This window comes from Eurypyga helias, unplaced genomic scaffold (assembly GCF_000690775.1).
Source record: "Eurypyga helias isolate BGI_N326 unplaced genomic scaffold, ASM69077v1 scaffold31757, whole genome shotgun sequence".
In the NCBI taxonomy this organism is placed as follows: Eukaryota; Metazoa; Chordata; class Aves; order Eurypygiformes; family Eurypygidae; genus Eurypyga; species Eurypyga helias.
Window position 1 is genome coordinate 22,749 of NW_010264145.1, and position 21,345 is coordinate 44,093.

At 43.5% G+C, this 21,345-nt stretch overlaps 1 protein-coding gene across 1 annotated transcript in view; it reads right to left on the reverse strand.

The window, feature by feature from the left end:
* Window positions 1-20,732, reverse strand: part of LOC104513083 (serine/threonine-protein kinase tousled-like 2) — a 40,437-nt gene extending 19,705 nt beyond the window's left edge. Inside the window, 8 exon segments of the mRNA XM_010156311.1 lie at window positions 3,038-3,084; window positions 3,087-3,111; window positions 3,683-3,850; window positions 6,549-6,644; window positions 8,408-8,451; window positions 9,472-9,541; window positions 11,923-11,994; window positions 20,652-20,732. Coding sequence (XP_010154613.1) covers window positions 3,038-3,084; window positions 3,087-3,111; window positions 3,683-3,850; window positions 6,549-6,644; window positions 8,408-8,451; window positions 9,472-9,541; window positions 11,923-11,994; window positions 20,652-20,732 — 603 coding nt within the window.
* Window positions 20,733-21,345: the final 613 nt, after the last annotated feature.

Sequence of the window (21,345 nt, forward strand, 5' to 3'; positions counted from 1 at the left end):
ATAAACCACACTTAAGAAAAACAGGTGATATTTCAAATAGCCAGTACTCAACATCACAGCATAACCTTCCCTGACCAGTTAGTTCTCTGAAGAAGGAACTGATCCCCTGCATCCTAGCAGTTTGGGGAAGACCTCTCTCCATTCCTCAGTTTCTTATTACATAGTGGGCCCCTGCGGGACAGGAGGTTCAGTCAGCCAGCACAAAGCTGCTCTGGAGAACACAAACTGGTAACACTTAACAGGCTACAACATCCTCCACGTCCTGCAAATTTTATTTTTATAGTTGAGTTCTGCCCACTCTTTGGAGGTTTCTGACATTCACTGTCCTTTCCTGCAGTGCAACATAACTTGCGCAGGAAAAAGGCGTAAGAAGAAACCCACCAACTCCCAACCCCTCAGCTGGAATATGAAATCTATGAGATGGTTCATGGGCACAAACAACCACCTGCTAGACAGAAGACAGCGCCAAGATGGCCTTGACAGAAAACACAGGTCTTTTTAAAATACTGTAACAGATTAGCAGCAGGATTCTGTCAAACTGATATACTAGAGTCTACTGGGGAGAGGAGCTTTACAGTTCTTGAGTGAAACCTACTTGGAAAGTTTTATGGGGTGCAGCACATCTCAAATACCTTCACCAATCAAGTGAGAGTTATACCCAGGAAGATAAGGCAGTCTGATTCTCTAGCAGTATTTCAAACTAAACACTCTGATTAATGGGTGGGGAAGAAAAGGGGAGGAAGTCAGCACAAACACAACATCTAAATAAACCCAGGTCAACATAAGAGAACATCGTTCCGTGACTGCATACACAGATTTCACACCTATGGCTAGCAAGCAACGACCCTGGTTCTGAGAAGAGTTCGCAAAGACTTACCTGTGGAGTTGCTATGTAACTGTTCTCCAAATTTCAGGCTTGCCTGGAAGCTGATACCATGAAGTAAGAGAGAAACTTGGCAGACTGTTGCTTCTCTACATACGCCCAGTATGGGAAAGATCAAAAAGAACACCTGCCAGCATTGCACATCAGGCAAGATGAGCCTAAACCCCAAAAGACAAAGCGGAGGCCGGGGCAGGTCGCCTCACTTCTACCTTAACTTGGTTTATGCTTCCTGACAGCCTGCGGGAAGCACACATGACAACAGCTTGTCACTGAAGGCCGAGAAGGCTGCCTACCTAGGCTGCACTAGTCGAACAGCAGAAAGTTTCTTCAGTGACTGTTATGTCACTTTGCCAAATGCACAGACATGCTTGCACTGTGTCAGATGAAGTCACGTTTCAGGATGCTCTTACATGTGACTTCATCCCAACTCACCTTGCCTCAGAGCACATGGAGGGCCCTAGCACTGTCTGAAAACACTACGAACATCATGCTCAGGCTGACTTGCTTTTGGCATTGCCAGAAGTGGTTTTAACTGGAAATCACTCAAGACTTTTTTTAACCCTATCAACTCTGAACAGGCTTGGAAGGGAAAAGCAAGAATGTATACATGTCCTCATCATGCAGCCAGGCATCTTCCTGCATTCTTTGCCTTCAGCGTCATCCAGACCTCCAGAGAATACCATGAAGCTGAGCACTGGCAGAAAGCACACTCAGATAACATCAACCTTTTCAAGGAAGATGGACCTTGTGGGCATGCTAAGCACAGGAGAGAATAAAAACCATCTTGCTCACTCCAGGAGGGACCACACTTGAAAGCACTGGCGTTGGGATAGCAAAGACTGAAATCTGAAAGTTCTGTCTGGCAGGTTCTTGAGTTGTGGCATCATTCTTGCACAAGAATTCTCCACGCATTAGCAAGAAACAGGGACCTTCACAGAGCAGCAGTTTAACAATACATTCAACAGATGCGACCCTAGGGACACCACAGAGCTCGGACTTAAGCTAGTTAAGTATCTCCAGAGGCAGAAGTGCTGTTTTTCATGCACAAAGAACATGTACTGCCTGCTGGGGAAATGGAGAACGAACTTCCCTCAGCAACAACATCATCTCTGACAGACTGATGTGAGACAATGATTGACATGAAACTGACTGTTTAAAAATCACTCAAGGGAAGGGTCAGTCACAGAGAAATCAGAGATAAAAATCGAAAGGCTAAAAGCCGGCTTGGAGAGGTGAACTGCAGATCATAGAATCATAGAATCATAGAATCACTAGGTGGGAAAAGACCTTAGAGATCATCCAGTCCAACCGTATCTGTCCACCACTAAACCATATCTTTCAGCACCTCATCCACCCGTCTCTTAAACACATCCAGGGATGGTGACTCCACCACCTCCCTGGGCAGCCTGTTCCAGTGTGTGATAACCCTTTCAGATGAAGCGCAACATCCTTATAAGCAACAGCGGAAGATGACACAGCTACAAGTAAATATTGCCATACAGCCACAAGAAGAATCTTAATTTAAAAGGCACCAAAAAGACAGCAGCACAGTCAGAAGAGCTACTCCTCTTCTTGACTCCAGGTCAGTGAAGCTGCTGAGAAGCACTGTCAGGATCACATCACATTCCACCTTGACAGGACTAACTATGCCATGGATGTACTCTGCAGAGGCCAAAGAACTTGCAGCCAGATTGTGGGTATTTGTACTGTGGCACTGTGGACGCACCCATGACGCAGCACTTGAAGGAAGTATTCAATTACCACTCTTGCTTCCTTCACGTCTTCACTTATGAAGAGAGGAAGAACATTCAGGACACAACAGAACTGACATGGACAGAGCTAAGGTTTTCCTCTCCTCAGCACATTTGCATGCAGCTGAAGAACTGCCCACAGTGTTCACACAGAAAAGCCTCAGTAACAGATTACAGGCAAACTGAAACAGATTAGCAGCGACTGAAAGGCATCGTTTACAGGATAAGGAACAGAGTTCAGAGTGATTCACTTTCAATCAACAGTTACAGACTGGGTTGGGACTACTGGCTCTTTCCACTGCAAAAATCACATCTACTACAAGTGACATCCTCTGGTGTGGAAGACAAGCTGCATCAAGCTTCAATCTCATAACCAAGAGATGTATCATCTAGTGAGCTATACCTGTGACTGTTTGTGGTGGATGGAAATCTGTTTTTGGGAAGTGCAAAAATAGAAGATGGGCTGCCTTGCTGGGCCTGCAAAAGAAAGTCAGTGTATTGTTATATGCCCTCAGCACGACCACTGGTGCCCACACAGATATGCTGATCTTCATGCGGGAGGCACAGCCTGACCAGGGCACCACACTTTCATGTTAAGAATGCTCTAAAGATTTAGTTCATTAAAACAAGACAGTCAGTTTCTTTCAAGAACTCTGGCCCAACCTGCTAAAAGACAAAGCTTCTAAAAGCCTAATATAATTCATGTCAGCTGAGATTAAGTGAGGCCAAAACAAACACTTCTCACAGCAAGACTATACTACATTCTTTTGCTTTTCTGCATCTATCAGATTAGCCTCTCAGTTGCTATTATTTTGATTTACTAAGATTTTGAGTTGTTAACTGAAAACTCACATCATTTTATTAAACATGCAAAGCCTGGGACCTACAACTCTCCACAAGGAAGCTGAACTTACCAGAAGATGGTAGATTTGGCCATCAATAAACCAGGCTGCACTTGAACCACTGTCTTTGAGCAGAAAAGCTTCGAATTCCCCATCCCTTAACTAGAAACATCCCTTAGGATTCAAATCTTTTCAGAGCTGCTCACCGAGACAAAAGTAAAACAGAGGCCACCTCCCCTCTGTGCCAGCTGCTCATTCTCTAGTCGCTGCTTCGCCAGCATCACCGACATCAGCGTTGGCAGAGCAGAGTGTTCCTCCTGTGGTTCCTTTGCTGTGCTGCCGTCTACCCCATAGAGCGGCTGCTCCACTCGCCGCTGTAACACAGTCAAAAAAAATACAATGAACTTTTTTTTCCCTTTTTAAAAAAAGCGATTCTCTGGCTCTGCCAAAACTGTTGTCAGCGAAGCAGCAGCTCAGGAATGAGCAGGCAGCATGGTGAGGATCTGATAACTCAAACAGGATTCCCGGAGTGATTGTTCCAATGGCAGACATCACAAAGTAGATGAAGTTAACAACTTTAAAAAAAAAAGGTAATACATGAACACACAGGACAGAATTCCTTGTCAGTTAACACTCCCCCTTTCTTTGCAAATACGTGTTTTTCAGAGCCAATGGGGCAAAACAGGTTGCAGATGCAAAAAAATCTTAGAGCATTGTGACTTTAATCAATGCATTCAAAATGATATTGCTTGATGTTGTTTTAAGGACTCATTTTAAAACAGCCAGTGCCACGATACATTTGTTATTCTGGTAAATTAAACTGAGACAAAACTGCTAAATGTCAGCAACCTAACCATCACTAGGATCCGGTCGTCACCATAACCTCATTTCTGTCATTAGAGCTGTGATCAACCTCCTGCAAGACAAGCAAAGTACTAACGCATTTCCAAAATCTTTAAGACAACATCCATCACATCTCGTAAAGGCCAGCTCCTTTCTCCTGCAGTAGCCTCATTTTCCAACAGCGATGCAGGAACTGGGTTCAGTAAGAATCAGAATCATCTGAGCTACACTGATTACAGCACTCAGAATCTCATTGCCCTTGCTTTAAAAGCCAGCCCATCACTGCTAAAACTTGGCAGTCTGGGTAATCATCATCTGAGCCCTTCCCAGCTCTAACTTCGGGCCAGGCATACGCCACATAGAAAGTAAACAGTCAGGTCAGGCTTCAGTTTCTCTTAAAAAACCCAAACCTAAGCAGATTTTCTGGCTAACATTACAAATGTCAAGAGTGTGTTTTCTTCCCCAAAAGAACGCTTGTATATGACAGCGACCCTGCAAGAGTCTGAAGACCTGCAGATCACTCTTCTGATCAAAGGAGAAGCAAGGCAATTCAAAGCAGTCAAGAGATTAGAAGACGAAGTAACGTCCTGAAGCCACTACAATTCCTCTGCAAGACCTGATTGCAGAAAATTTCTAGTACAGTATAGATTAACTCACAGGTTTGGAGGAGGTTTGTCTCGTTGTGAAAGACACTTTAACACTCTGCTCTCTTCCCAGACCATACTGGCATCTGTAATAGGTCAGATACCCCATCTTCTCCAATTTTCACTCATCCCCTCATTTCTTTAGGGCTTAGCTCAAACCGTTGACACTCAGTTTGTAAGAGGCCAGATCTTGCAAATGCATATAACAGTTTATTATGAGCAAGCAAACACTACAGGTTTAGCTGCAAGAGTAAAGAACAGAAGATAAGAAACCCAAAGAGCACCTGTGGAAGGAGAAAGACAAACTGGCCTAGAGAAACTAACTGCAACACCAGTCTTTACCACATGAGCAATGCTCTGTTCAAACTTTTACCTACTCATATACACAAATGTAGAAGAACAAAACTAAAGGAAGAATCAACTTGTACCATCAAACGCTGGCAGGTTATCTGCTGGGATAAAGAACCGACCCTGACATATCACACATCTACAACATCCAGAGATGGTATTTCTTTCATTAACTTCTCTTTAAAGAGGTGCATTAGTGAATTAATACGACAGGAGGAAGGGCTCTTCAATTAACCATATATCTTTTCATTTCTGTAAACATCAAAACCATCTAGAAGCGTATCTGACATTTTCCTTAAAGCAGCATTAAAAGCTTCAAAAATCTCAGCCCAACATATACTGAATTCTGAGCATTCAGTGTTGGGATTTAGTTCGGTACACATTCACGAACTGTGCAAAGGTCTCTGCAGAATCATGTAATCAGTAAAGACCTGCCATTTGATTTTCAGAATAGTAACCTTTCCCACAACGCTCCGTATTTTTGTGACACCCAAAAAATGATGAAAATTTTTAAAAGGGACACCCAGGCAACGTTCAGAACTAAACATTAGACACCAGAGCCTCTGAATATTGCTTTCCTAGTTGAAAGAAGTTTCTTTCACTGCTCTGTGCTAAAATGGCTTAAAAATACCGGTTATTTCTTCACATTCAGATCTTGCAGAAATGCTGCGACAGCAAAATAGAATTACGTAACCAAAAAGTAGCAACAGATGTGCACGTATACACATTTCTTTGCAAGATTTTGCTGATGCTCCTTTCAAGTCACATGCACGTAACAGAAGACCTTCCCAATGTAATTATGGCATACACGTTTTTCAGTATACCCAAAGGGTCCGATCGAGATCGGAGTGTCGTTGTACTCGTGCTATGCAAACATGCTACATACTCCCAGCTCGATGGTGAGTGAGCTACAAGAGTTAACTAGTATGTCGGTTCTGCCTTTTATTAAGGACAGTGATCCATCTGCAACCACACAGAACGCTAAAAACATGACTCTTGCATGCTGTAAGCTCAGATATTGGTATCAGCTACAACTGGCCTTGCCGTTGTTACAGGGTTGGAGGCATCTGGCTTCACTGCCAGAACCCACTTTCAGATTTAACAAAACCTCCAAACCGAATAGAGAATAAGCCAAATCACTCACCAAGAGACACTTTTTACCTGTTCAAACCCTTTTATTACCCATCTGAAGCATGATCACCAACCTAGCCAATGCCAAGCCATGGAAAACACTTACCGGCAAGGGGTTGGATAAGGAATGCTGCGGCGATGACCTGGCGACTGGCGGTACGCTTCTACCGGGACTGGTTCCCGGGCCACTTCCCCCAGCAAACTGGCCAAAGCAACAGATTTGATCATCAGTAATCCCACAGATATAGTATATTTAAGCAAATTTAAGAGACAGAAGCAACACATTAATCTTAAAAATTAAGCCTTAAATGCCCTAGGGACTCTTTTAAACAAACTAAATATAAGCTACGAGGAAAACCTTAAAATTCCATTTAAACAAACTAGAAATGTTAAGATTTCATGCAGTTTTCAAAATAACAGCATAAGTAAGTATAGAATCATAGAATCATAGAATGGTTTGGGTTGGAAGGGCCCTTAAAGATCATCTAGTTCCACCCCCCCTGCCATGGGCAGGGACACCTTCCACTAGACCAGGTTGCTCCAAGCCACATCCAGCCTGGCCTTGAAGACATCCAGGGATGGGGCATCCACAACATCTCTGGGCAACCTGTTCCAGTGCTCCCCACCCTCTCTGTGAAGAATTTCTTCCTGACATCTAATCTAAACCTCCCTGATTTCAATTTATACCCATTCCCCCTTGTCCTATCACTACAGGCTCTTGTAAAAAGTCCTCTCCCAGTACCCTTGTAGGCCCCCTTCAGGTACTGGAAAGCTGCAATGAGGTCTCCTCGGAGCCTCCTCTTCTCCAGGCTGAACAAGCCCAGTTCTCGCAGCCTTTCATCATAGTAGAGGAGCTCCAGCCCTCTGATCATCTTCGTGGCCTCCTCTGGACTCGCTCCAAGTGGTCAATATCCTTCTGATATTGGGGGCTCCACAGCTGGACGCAGCACTCCAGGTGGGGTCTCACCAGAGCAGAGTAGAGGGGCAGAATCACCTCCCTCGACCTGCTGGCCACACCTCTCCGCATACAGCCCAGGATACGGTTGGCCTTCTGGGCTGCCAGCGTACTTCAGACAAACATTCACATTTGCACTGAGGACATTTTTCTCTTTAACGCAAAAAGACATAAACTTGCACACTTGGATGTAGACCAAATATTCACTGTACAGAATTAGGAAGCCCATTCCCTGTGAGGGGACACGACTAACTGTGCTCCAGAGCATGTAGCAAACGTACACCCCCACCGAAGCATCTGCGCAGTCACTAGTCAAGACACACAGGTAAGCAGCTGGGCCTCTGGTTGGGACAGAAATACCTGTTCCTGCACCACACTTACAAAAAAAAACTTTAGCCAGGGCAGATGCTAACACTAGCATTAATAAGCACTTAATTTCTAACTCAAAGTTCCTCAGCAAAGTAAAGAACAAACTTAAGAGAAAAGCTAGAGCTCTGGATTGTGCAGACCAAGAAGAACTTCAGAAACAAAGCAATTAAAGAATACTGATTTTTAGAATTGCCATCACTGTTTTAGGGAGGGGTCTCTGTCTTCGGTGTGGTGCCAGCCTCCCCATGGCAAGCTTTTCTAGAGAGGGAACCCTGTAAACAACTTCCTACTCCAATCAGTGGGGCTTTGCCAGTAGGTTCTTTTGCAGCACCAGACCTGTGTCAAAACAGGTTTGCATACTCAAGAGATACCGTCCTTCGAGATCCAGGTTCCAACGGAAATCAATCCCGAACCTACATGGCTGCTCTTTTAAAAAACGGCTTTATCAATTCCAATAAATGTTGATTTAAAAACCAACTGGCAAAAATCTCCTATCCTCTACCTAATCACTTTGAGCATATCAGGTTAACAACGTCAATCCATGACTCCAAAGGTGGATCAGTAACAGAAGTCACATTACAGACTTCCATCTATGGATTTTGCATACTGTGAATTCAAGCAGGCAACATAGAGGTGCTTACCTCAAAATAATCACTAATTTTATGTCCTCTAGGAGTCCCTTTTCCTAAAAAGCAAAACATAGGATGAAAATAAGAGTTGGTATTTTTAAGAACAGAAGTTACAATGCCATTCTAGAAAACTATCCCTGTAGAAAGGTGCAACACCTATAACAAAAGCTTCTGCACAACAAAAGACTGCCCCGGGGTTACACCTCTGCTGCTGTTGGGAGGGTTTACAGTTAACAATTCAATTAACTCTTCATTCCAAACACACCAAATCTAATCAAACAGCATTTGCACTTGCTAAAGTACTTAGGAAACACTAAAAGTGATTAAATGTTGCATAGGTTCTCCAAAATTTCCTTCAAGATAAGGAGGGAGCAAAGGGTACTTTGACTCCTCCGCCTTCAGGTAAATTACTGCACATTAACTCTTATAGGAACGCTTGTGAGAGAGCTAGAGAGATAATTAGTGGTGGCTTAATACCTGCTCATTAAAACTTAGCCCTTTTCTTTTATTATAATATTATCAAAGCAGTTCTGTCAACACCATCCCCGTTACTTTCTTGTTGAAGAATAAAAGAGAGAGAGATGTGCCCCATGCCCATTTGCTAGAAAATCTGAACACGCTGGGTTTTTCTTAGTACTCTCAGGCAGCACTGCCCGCTTTCTACTTGAGCACAGCTTGTTCTCTGTTTGCTGTGGTGAGAACTTACTCTAACAAGGCAGGCATACGTCTCAAAAAGCAAGGAGGAGAGTACAGGCTGTATTTTGGAGTCTGGCTGCTGCCTGTGTAGTGATACGGGACCAAAACTACACTTCAGAGAAGCCACATGAAGCCTTTGGGCAGCCTGTCCCGTAAAAACACAACAGCGTGTGCGAGTAAGCCGAAGACGAGTATTTTCCTGCCAATGAGGACTGCAAGGCTCCCAGAAGAGAACTACACCATCACGGAGTAGTTTATAACAAGCTGCCTGACACACCCTCGAGAAGAGCCATTAGTTTCCTAGGACACTGACTGCGCAAAACGTGCACGAATTACCAACCGTTCAGAAATCCTGCAGCAGGGTCAGGAGAACAAATTACCTTGACTGGTCTCGTATGCTTCTGCTTTCCTTTTTCTATTCCGCTGGTCATTCTGTTTTTTCTCAGGAGTCTGTTAAACAATACTTCAAAATTAACATTTCTGCAGTTATTCCAAGATTTAAAGAAAATGCCAACACACAATAATCTGCTCCACATCCCCAGTGGCCATTTCCCTTCTCTGGCGCGTTTGTTCCTACTGCTGGTACTTAAAGAAACAACTGCTCGCAGAGAGCTGCTACCGCTGACGCACGTGCTGCGGAAGGGAGAGAGCACGGGCAGGAAGGAGGTTAATGGGTTAATGCTTTTTCTAGTTCAGCTGCAGCAAGCCAGCCTCTACTGCCCAGTCATCTCACAGGGTTAGCAGAGCAAGTTCAAACACTTAGAAAAACCTGTGTAAACCCTTTCAGTGATCACAGTACTGGTACAAGAGGAGTAATGACAAGAGTACAGACATCCAAATCTGCAGTTGAGTGGCTAGTCACAATCTACCTGGGCAATTCATCCTGCCTGCAGCTAACGCTACTTCCCAAAGCCCTTCACAGACAGCTACTGGAACTACCCTGTCTCCTCGTGCACAACTGCAATCTTACACAAACCAAGGCAGAGCTCCCTAAGATGGCAGCCAGGAGAAAGCTGCCACAGATGCACCCATTCATCTGCACTTATCTCATTAAAAAGTCAAGTATCTGCTGCATCTGCCATTTCTTCGAGCAACCAGTGACCCGAGGGGCAGCTTATCAGTGGGCAGAGATATATTTATGCTCAGGCACAGTACAGAGGACAGGTGGGAGGCCTGAAGACTCTAGAAGTGTCATCCCTACCCGTCTGTACAAGGCTGGCAAGCCTAGACACGTGAGAGTGGAGAAGACCCTGACATGGTGCTTTCCCTGGCCAAACCTGCAGAAAACATTAGGAAGCACTGCGCTTGAAGCAGCTTATTGAGGTTACTGGAAAGAAAGGTACCTTGTCATTTCCATCACCAACGTGATTTTAAAAACATCTCGTACCCCAAAGGGTCCCAAATAATTTGTGAGCTATATGCTTTACAATCACTGCAACCACCACTAAACTGTAGCCTGGGGGCAGGATGAAAACCACAGCGTGCAAAAAACAGCTCTGGGGGAGGGAAAGTCATGGCCAGAAAGTTTGTGGTAAACCTAAGCTTCATGCTCTTTGGAAACCAAAGTCCAAAGTACCCTGTTTAAAGATCTCTGCCAAAAGACTCACACAGAGTGAGCACGGAAATCAACCCACCTCCTTCAATAGGATAAAAAGGATAAAGCTGACACAGCCAGAACCTAAACCTGGCTGTGTCCCCAGCGGATGCTGGACATCTGCAGTGCCATGTTACCAGCTGGGCAGCCACCGACACGTTCCTGGTTTGGTAATAGGATGGGGGGTATTAAGGCGAAGGTGGCTATTGTGTTGGGGTACTGAAACTCCGTAACTATCTAGGGGCTTGCTGTACCAGCTCCTGTACGGTACAAGTCGATGACATCGCCTCCTCGCTGCGTGGCGAAGAGCAACTCATGAACAGCGTTGGCGTGACTAACACCACAGCCTCCATGGAACTGTGAGCATATCAATGAGACTCCGTTCAGGTTGTTTTTCCATTCAAGTACTTACATAACAAAAATTACACGTAACATTATCTGTTACAGACTGAAAAAGCAAGGAGCGGTAGATGCGATTATGTCAGCTTGATCAATTAAAACCCAAGTGAAATAAGAAGAATACTCAGTTTTCCACAATTAGCTATATTTAGTTGTATGGCGTTTGAGAGACTGTGTTCCCGAAAAACTTCACCTCCTATCAGTACTGCCACATAACAGATGGAAATATGATGCAAAACTTACCTGGCAACCGTGTGGAGAGTTCTTTGAATGCGTAAGAAAATGCATTTAGATTTGAGATTTTGTTTACTAACATGGAATTTTGAAGTAACAAATGTAACTCTACAATTCATGCTGCTTTAGCGTCTTGAAATAGTTAATCCTAAAGCAGTGAGATTAAACAGGGACAAAGCATCAATTTTCACCTCCCCACACTTCCACAGAGCAATTCATAAGAATGCTCAGCTTTGTACAGACTTCTGCAAATTCACATACTTGATAAGTAAGGCAAACTTTTCCATTAATGCTCTCTGGCTTTTTATTTGGCCAAAACTGTATCCAAAACCAGCAAACAAAATCACAATGCAGCTGAAAGCATTTTCCTAAGCTGAGCTTTACACATGTTGTGTTTCTGGGGTTGGGTAAAGTCTGCCTGCTGTGGCAGGAAGCTTCAAGGAAGACTATTTCACAGGATGGTCTAAAGACTGTAGGGTTAAGATCCAGACTAGATATTTCCACTAGTCCCTTTGTTACCCACTCTCACACAATTCCTTCTATGCTTTGAGTTCAATCACGTCCACCTTAAACGCAATTACCGTGAGGATTTGTGCCTGCTTACCTCCAATTCTTTATCACTCAGAGAACCCACGCTGCACAAGCTCTGGTTGGAAGACTCGCTATTTAATGGACCCTAGTGAAAAACAAGCAGACTGTTAGAAACAACTTCCATACAAGGCAGATACGTCCTATCAAACATTGCATCTCTGGGCTAACTACGCTGCTCTAAGTCACATGAACACAGCAGCAACACGGGTCAAATACCTAGACACATGATGGGGCACTAAATACTTTAGGAGTGGTTTGGAGCAAGATGGAAGTTGGGCTGCCAGCTCGACAGCCTTTTCTCAGCGTATGGACCCAGCCTTTGCAATGACAGGCCTGTATCAGTGTATATCCCAACTGCCCTATTTAACCACATCCACAAAACCGCCAAGGCAGTATTCATCAAAGTCTAAGACAACTGGCTTGAGAAACAAAACTTCTGATTTGTTGAGTAGCAGCAGTTCCAAGCTCAGCTCTTCAGGAAAGCATCTGCTTGACCCTGGGCTAAGAATTTAGAGGCATCTTCCATCTGGCAGGGCAGCTATTACTGCTATCAGATGCTGGCAGTACCACTGATTTTTCTTTAGATGCATTTTTATGCTTTCTTTAACACTAAGAAAGTGAACAAGGGAAAGTTGTGTTAACGGCAGCACAACTGGCTCCCATAAGACAATCTCTCATTAGGCTATTTTATGGACCTATGGCTGACCTGCCAACAGAACAGTTTACCAAGCTAAAGCACAAATTCAAGAGGCTGGAATAGATTTACCAAAAAACCAACCAGGAACCTACAAGAGTCTGCTGCATCTCTGCTGGATACACATCTGCATTTTTCCATATCCCAGCATTTTTGAAAATTATTTTCTAAAATCCACATCAAAACTGGTTTTAAAAGGAAAGTGATTCATGCCAAGTCACTGTGTTTTAGCCTAGTGCTCTCACACAAAAGTATCCTCCCACAGATCTAACTTAAGAAATCTAGACAAATGTGACAAAGATATAAAAACAAGAATCACAATTACTGACGGAATGTATTAACAGGAAGAATGACATGATGAAGCCACCTCTCCATTAATAACTGGTGAGCATCTTTTCCCAAAGATTCATTCTATTTTAGCATTCTTATTTTTGCAGTAACCACTTCTCACCAATCAATCTTTCCTCAAGGCAAAGCCACTTCTCATTACATACTTGAGCAGAAAACTTATGGGAGGGGTGGTGAAGCCTTAACACCAGAGAAATCCCACAGTAATTATTTTGGAGGGCAGCAGTTCTCCCTTCCCCACTTACGAGACAAACACCACCAACAAATTAAACTTGTGACACAACCTAGGCATTACTAACCCCAGTTTCCAAGCAGGAATCCACAGAAAGTAAAAGTTCTGTTTACCTTCTGTATTACACTGTGAATGTTAACGACCAAATTTGTTTCTCCGAAAATGACATGGTTAGTTCCTTCAACAACAAAAGCAAAACAAAAAAATCCCCAACAAACCCATCCAAAAAAACCCAAACCCCACAACACCTGAATGGCTTAAGAAGCTACATTTAATATTCCATTTTAAAAGCAAATTAATTTAAGAAAAATTGCAGCTTTATATTCTTTTAAGTCATACCTTACACCTTCAACTCGTCACACAAATAGCTCAAGACCAGAAAGGTATTTTACCTCATCTCTTCAGCAAGAGGTGCTTTTCAAACAAAGCAACAAGCTCCCCACCACCCAACACGATGGCTCCCAAATTGCAAAGATACAGGTCTTGGTTATGCAAGGGATTTATTCCTTGGCCAACAGGACTTTACAGAGTGCCAACACTACCCTTAGCTACATCCACATGAAGGACTCCTTGATTAAAAAAGTGCAGTATCTTACTGCAAGTGGCAACAGAAGGTTAATCCTTTCACCCATGTAAAAAGCTCATTTATAAACTGCACAAATGCTGTCCTCTAAAATCTTTTGCTTCCTCTCATGAACTCCAACCCCAGCAGCACGTCCAAGACATCAACCTTCTGAGCAAGCATGAAAGCTTTATGATCTGCAGGAGCATCTCAGCAAATCAGCATTCGCTGGTCTCAGATGGACACACTGGGGTTCTGACATGATAAAGATGAAAGTGAAAGTTGTTTCCACATTGGCTTAAACCGCACTGCCTCCATTTTGCACATGGACAGCAAATGACAGGAACAGCTGCTCCTAAAATGCCACGTTTGAGTGTTTCAGCAACACCGGTTGAAAGGGTACGTCAGTGGCGTACGAAGGCCAGTCTTTCAGCAACGGACCTGTATTTAGGGTCACCCAGAGAAATAACCTGATGAGGCCATCTATAGTTACAAACAATCGAAGGTTTTTTTCAGAAATACAAGTTTATCCGCTCCAGTACCAAAAAATCCACTCAGTTTGCACCTGAATGTAAAGTTCTGGAAGGCAAGCAGCTGGAAAAATGCCTAATACAAAATCCACAAGGTTTTTCTTACTTCCAGTACCACAGCTACCTGTACCGACAACTCTGCATGGGAAATTTACAGCTCTAGCAGTTGGAATCAAACCCATTTTTTGCATTGACAAAAGAGTGGCTGAGTTCTGCTCATAGATTCTGGAAAGCACAAAACCACCACCTATTTTCCCTTTACTTTAAAACTTCCTCTAGAAACTACACTGACAAAATCCTAAAATTGAACTCAATGCAGCATTAGAAAGGGTGAAAAGGAACTACCTACTAAGTTATGGAACCAGAGAATAACAGCTCAGCAGTTGTCTGCAAGTCTCCAGCAAGTTCACTGTCATACGTGTGGGTACTGTGAACACACGCAGCACGAGCTCTTTGTAGGCGAGCTTTGACCCCTTCCCACTGCACGAGCTTTCCTTTCCCTTCATTACCTTCCAGAGGGCCTTCACTGGCACTGCTCTTACAGTAATAGGCCTGTCTTACAGGGAAAGAACCAAAGCGTCTTGTTCATGCCAAAGTTGGCAAAAAAAGTCTTGTTTTGAGGTATTCTGGCTTGAACACAAGTTGTTCTTTAGAAGGTGCGGGACTCGGAGCAACAAAGATGCAATGCCTAGGGTGATTAAGGAACATGGCCTGTACCTCTTCTCATGCAGCTGTGTGAGAGGAGGAAGCAGCAAGTTTTCCCCATCAGCCAGCCAGGTATCTCGTTTCACCCATAACCTCGTTATCAACTGCTTACAGCAACAGGTTCAGATGATAGGAGACATTATACCTCTGAGCATCTCCCCCTCAACTAAGAGTCAGCGAGCGTGTGTATAAAAAACCCTTCAAAATTATGTTTCCTGACTGTTTATATTTAACTCAGCAACTGACATTGGATAAACGCTCAGTACTTAATTTAGCATACCATTGTAAGTGGCCACGACACAAAAGGAATTAAAGGAACAAACCTGAATTTTGGAAAAAACAAAGTAAGCAGTGTCAAAGAATACTAACATCAGAGTATTGCCAGGGCAGTAGCAGTAGGGAATAATAAGCATGCAATAGTTTGCACAGGAAGGCCTTCTCAATTTTGCTCCAGAAGAAGTCATCTGCACTGGCATCTGGCTCTTCTAGCACAGACTGCTTTGGGATAATACCGCACTTCTCTGCTATCACTTACAGCCCACTCATCCACTGTCCCCTGTCAAGAGAGCTGGTGATGGGGCTCAGCAAAAATTCAAAATACGTGGGTCATCTCAAACAAGCTAATAGTTTCTAGAGTGTTTACCCAAACGACAAGCACAAGAACAGCGCACACTTCCTCCTCTGCAAGGAATTTCTTTGAGATAAGCTGGCGTGCTCCCTTCCCTTGTGATTCACCTATCAACTGCTGCTTCTGAGTCCGTGACCTGCCTGTGCATAACAAACCCTCCATGTTGAGAGGTGGATGCAACAGTAGCAGCCGCTTTCAAGACTCCTACTCAAAAGCAAGAATTGAAAATCTGTCCACTCACACCAGCTGGTTAGTCATTTCTCCCTCTGCAAGAGCCCTGGAAAGGCCACAAATGAGGCACGATGGCTGAAGTTTCAGTAGCAACAACTTCACCTGATAACAGCTCCCACTGGATCTCCCTAACAAAGCCAGCCCGACTCAACTGCCCTTACCTATCTCCTCTTCAAGCCTATCTATGGCCTCGAAGGACTCGTGCGCTTCCTCAGCCCCTCCAAGCTCCCCGAAATGATCCCGTAGGCCTGTCTGCAGCTCGTCTCCATTTTGTGCTCTTCACCTCCTCGTACTGAGAGCGCTCGAGGAATTCCAACCGCCTAGCCAAGGTCTCCAACCTGGACTTAGAGCAACACGCATTGCAAAATTCTCTTGCTAGCTCAGTGGCGGAGACATGCTTCATTACCTCAAGCCAAGGCAACCCGAGTTCTGAATTCTGTAGCAAATCAAGAGATTTCAAGGGGAAAAAGTCGATCCTTAGTTCCACTACCAGTCAGCGCTGACTCCACACAGGCTTACAGCAGTGACATGGTCGAATGGTTTTCCAGTTCCAATGGTCCAGTGCTACGGTATCAGATGGGTTTAATTAACATACTCTTACCTTATTTCAAGCGTCACATAAGTATTGGAATTACAGCCTGCTTCTTAATTGGGCTTTTGGAAAAGCTCCGTATTACAGCCAATAACGAAATCCCCAAATCAGCAGGGTCTTTTTGCCATGAGAAGTTAATCTACGATCAGATGTTCATGGGTAACCTCCACTGTTGTCAGGTAGGTAAGATCTGCAGCAGGATTTACTTGGCTTCCATTACGCCTGAAGAGTTCTCTCAGGCTGAAAAACTATTATTTTTATTTTACTGACCGCAAACCAGACAGAAGGGCCATGCAACTCACCCTAACCCTCACAGTTCGGGGGCAGAAATGGAACCGAGATCTGACAACTATTTCTGGGCTTTTGCAGCCAGACAACACATTCAAAATAAGCAACGTTGCACATGGAAGCATACAAACAATTTTCAAGTATCTGGCATTGTCTTGGCACATTCTGTGGTAGCCGATAAATTCAATTCTAAGTTTCACAACTCTTCCTAACCGGTTCGCCTGGTGGCACGTGACACGCGTTAAGGACTGTCGCTATGCAGCGTCACTTCCCTCTGAGGAAGGCACGATTATTCTCAAACATCAATTCTCAGCTTGGTAACTTCACTGCTAAGAAAGTTGCCCAGCAGACCACACAACTGGTGGGTACTGAACTGATCAAGGCTGCCAGAGTGACAGAGAAAGGGTAAAAAACACACAATACACATAAACACTGTTCTTTTCTGTAAGAGATTCTCATTTCGGAGGCAGATGTTCCACAGCATAAGTGACAATCTTCAGCTTATTTTCATTTCCCTCTTCACGATACCTCCAAGAGGGACGAAAGGGAGCAGCACCCACCACTAAGACTAATACTCCTCATTCTAGCAGAGTCACCTGGACCTAGACTGTTACAGCATGACAGCGAAGGTTAGTCTCTCTAGAAATACATCAGCCCTTTTGGCTTTGCTGGAATAAAGCGGCACACATCAGTTTGAAGATCCTTTAAAGACCAAACTCGTAGATGCGTGCGCTGCTGTGACGATCGACCCTTGTTAAGGCTGAGACAAGCCATGTGCAAATACAGACTCACCCATCACAATCCCCTATTCCAGTTCTTAGCCAGGAAGAGTCTGTGGAAATGACGCAAACCCCTTGGAGTTAACCTGCCCGATATCTTAAAGGCAGCACCCAGACAGGGGGAAGAGAGGTGCAAGATGAAACCGGACAAGATTAAACAATGTTATCTAGAGAAACAAACTACATTTTGTCTTCTGTTCCTACATACCCAAGGAAGATGCCCGAGGTGACTACTCAGAATAATGCCTCAAGTGCACGTACTCAGATCTCCCCACGTAAGTAAACATAAACTGGAACTAAATAAGCAGGAATCCTGGGAGGTGTCAGATAGTCCTGTGTTAATTCAGGGACTTCCTTTGCGAATTTGGGGAAGAATGGCACTTTCCCATATGGTACGAATAGACACCTAAGGCATCACTGGCTTTCTGAAGCTATCTAGTGACCTGGATGAACCACATGGGTATAACAGTTGCCTAGAAACATGCCTTGCTCTTAGATCTGATTGCGTGTATTAACCCCAAGCTTCTAGAGAAATATATTCTCCAGGTACTAAATGAGATAATTGATCACAGACTTGCAACAAAATTTTGAGACATTTGGGACTGCAAATGACCTCAGTCATTGGGTTGTGCCTTCAGCTACCACCGGAGGTGACAGCACACAGCTGTTTCCAAAACAGTTTAGGATTTCTGTTCTCTACTACTGTTACTGGAAAGCTCTTCCAGAATCCCATGACTCTGATTGCTAGAAGCTTCTTTTCCTAGTTTCCAGCCTAAAAATGTATTCTAGATCAGCTTATTCTTACTCATTTTCCCAGAAACATGTCTAGTTCTTTACTTGCCAACAGGGAGGGAAAGTGGGCTTTAAAGCTGTAGTTGCATTAAGGATGTAAACGAGTATGTGAGTTTTACACAGGCCCAAAACATACCCTGTATTTTTATACATGCAAGAAACCTAACTAAGTGATGCACCCAGTCGGTGGAAGGCAGGAAGCTCAGACACAACTGACTGCTGCCTTCACCCAATAGGAGAGCACCTAAGATGACATTTCTTCCTTTTATGCAATAAACAGCAACACAACACCTTCTATCCCAGGAGGATGAGCCGGTCCCAGTCCCACTAGATGGCACTAACTCACTCTGCGCAGCTTTCCTTTAGCATTTAATTGGAGAGAGCTAAAAACCTTAGCTGAATCATACAAATCGTATCACAGACTTCCCAATATATTCCCATTAAGACAATGACCTACCAATGCCAATGCGGAGCATGATGGACGGAGACTTGGGGGGGTAGGGAGGGAATTTGAAGCACCAACCTGGGAGGGAATGTAGTAGCTGAGATTAATATTGCAACCAAGATTTGCTGCAACAGTAGAGTCATGCTAATTCATATCAATGGTTGGCTGATCTACTGCCAATTAGCACCTATGCGAGTAAATAGGTATCGTTTGAAATTAGTTCAATGCACTTTACCAGTTTACTGACTAGTACAGAGTGAAACACTATCCTGCGTACCGACAGGTAAAAATAAAACTCAGTAACAGAATAGCTTTGCTCAAGGCAAAGCCTCCAAGAAACGGGTTCTTTTCACTTGGGTATGCTAGAGAAACACAAATGATTTTCCGATATTCACCCTACAGAGAAAGGGCATGTATTTGCTGCTCCGAACCTACTGAAAACACAATTAAGACTTGCTTTCCCGTATCTTTTAAAGGTTATTCCTTTAAAAGGAATAGTTTAACATTCTTTGTGAGCACTGAGCATGCCGACGCTGTTTTAAAGCGACGACAGCGTCCACACTTCTATGTCTCAGCTGCTGTAGAAAGCTGTTTGCCTGTATCCACATTGGTACAGCTGCAGATGTTGAAGTGACATACGTGGGGAGAAAATGCAAGAAACATGAAAAAAGTACATAAAAAGTTGTGAAGTTCTATAAAACAAGTCTTTCAAGATCGTAAATACATTATGTATTATAAACTTCCATGCTAATAAAGGCCTTAAGACTAAAAAAAAAAAAAAAGTCTTCAGAGTGGGGGAAAAAGATCAACCTCCCCCCCCCTTACTTCAGTAAGAAATTGTTATCCCTTAACAACCTCTGGTGTTAATCTTCCCTGCTACGCTACCTTACAGCTGAACGTTTTACTTACACTCCCTTCCAAGACTTAACCCTGTTTGAGTCCTGACTGAAGTGCAAACCAGAGAGGAAAGCATGAACTCAAAAGAAACCCTTTTTCAAGTTCAGATTTGCTCTCAGTATTTCTAAGAAACACAGCAGCTACGAAATTCCTTCCCTAAATATTTCTAAGAGGTTTCTGGAAATTATCTAGCAATGATAAGTTGTTTTACCATCTACCTTGATTTTGTCCAAACTCAGCATCTCCCTCAGAGGCAAACTCCTTATCACTGACCTACTTTGAGTTCTGCCACCATTTCATTGCTCAGAGAGACTGTCAATCGACGCTCCCAACAACATCTGCAGAGCCAACAGCTTAATGCCAGTGTATCAAGCAACCACACAGTGTTATTATTTAAGTGCCTTACTCAAGAAAGGCAGCTGCTGAAGAGTTATGAAGTTGTACGTGAGGACAAAGATGGGATTTTACTGGCAGGCTGTAGATCACACATACAGGAGAGCTTACCTTCAAATACGTTTTGTGTGTGTGTTCTGTGTGACCGAGTACACAATTTTAGCACGCTGCACTCACCAAGAACTGAACAAATTCCTGGGTATATTAAGGCTCGTTACTTGTTTCAAACACAGTAAACTTGAAACTGTATCTAACAAATGGCCAAATTCAGTTATTAAATGCATTCTTGGAGAAAGGAAGAGACAGATGAGATTCCCGCTTGCAAAGACAAAGTTGTCAGGGTTTTTTTGGGGTGTGCAAGCAGCCTTAAGATGGAGGAACTCCTAAGAACTCAATTAGAACCCAACATCTTCCGTATAGCAAAACATCTGCTCATAGAGATCCCATTTTCATTCCTCTTAAACATACTTCAGGCAAATTAACGGTCAAAACACAACTATTGATACAAAACATTCTGCTAGCAAAGCAAAGTTATCAACGCAGAAATGAAGGACCCAAAGTGCAGTGCAGTGCAGCGCAGAATGGATAAGCAGTCATGCCTGTTGCCAAAGGTACTTAACACTCACCTTAGCAACCCCAACTCCAGTGAACCTGGCCTCCAGTAGTTCCTGCCTTCGTGGGTCCAGGCTATGCAATTCTTCCATCATTTCTGCTGCTATGGGAGAACAACACTCAGATTATGCAATGCAAGGAAAGGAGATAGATTTAATATTGTGCCACTGATGAGCCTTAAAAGTGCCTGTTCTGTAGCATAACAGTGTAGAAAGCATTTTCTTGCAAGAGAAATGCAAGATTACCACGCAATAACAACATGACTTTGCCATCACGTTACTGTATTTAAACCCAAACCCTGGTAGAGAGTTTCCTCTTCTCTCTGTTGTACCAGCCATTTCAAGATCTCTTAATCCAAGAAACCAATTATGTCACTTTCTCCCACTGGATGCTTTATTAAAAGGAAAACATGGGACCAGAGTGTTATGACTAAAAGCTTCAGAGCTTTTCATCCGTGCTGCATGACTAGGAGAAAAAAAAGCAATGTTCTTTACCCCATAGTTTATTTTTGGCCAATCCTGGAAATACTAGATCTCCCCGAACTCCAGATTTCACTGACAACAGCTTTGGTTCTTCCAAACACAGAAAAGGATTATAAAAAGAAAATAATTCTCATTTAAACCTTTCACTTCATAAAGCATCAGGCACCTTTAGCGTTAACAGTTGCCTCTCTTTACTGGAGGTACCTTGGGTACCTCTTGGAAATAT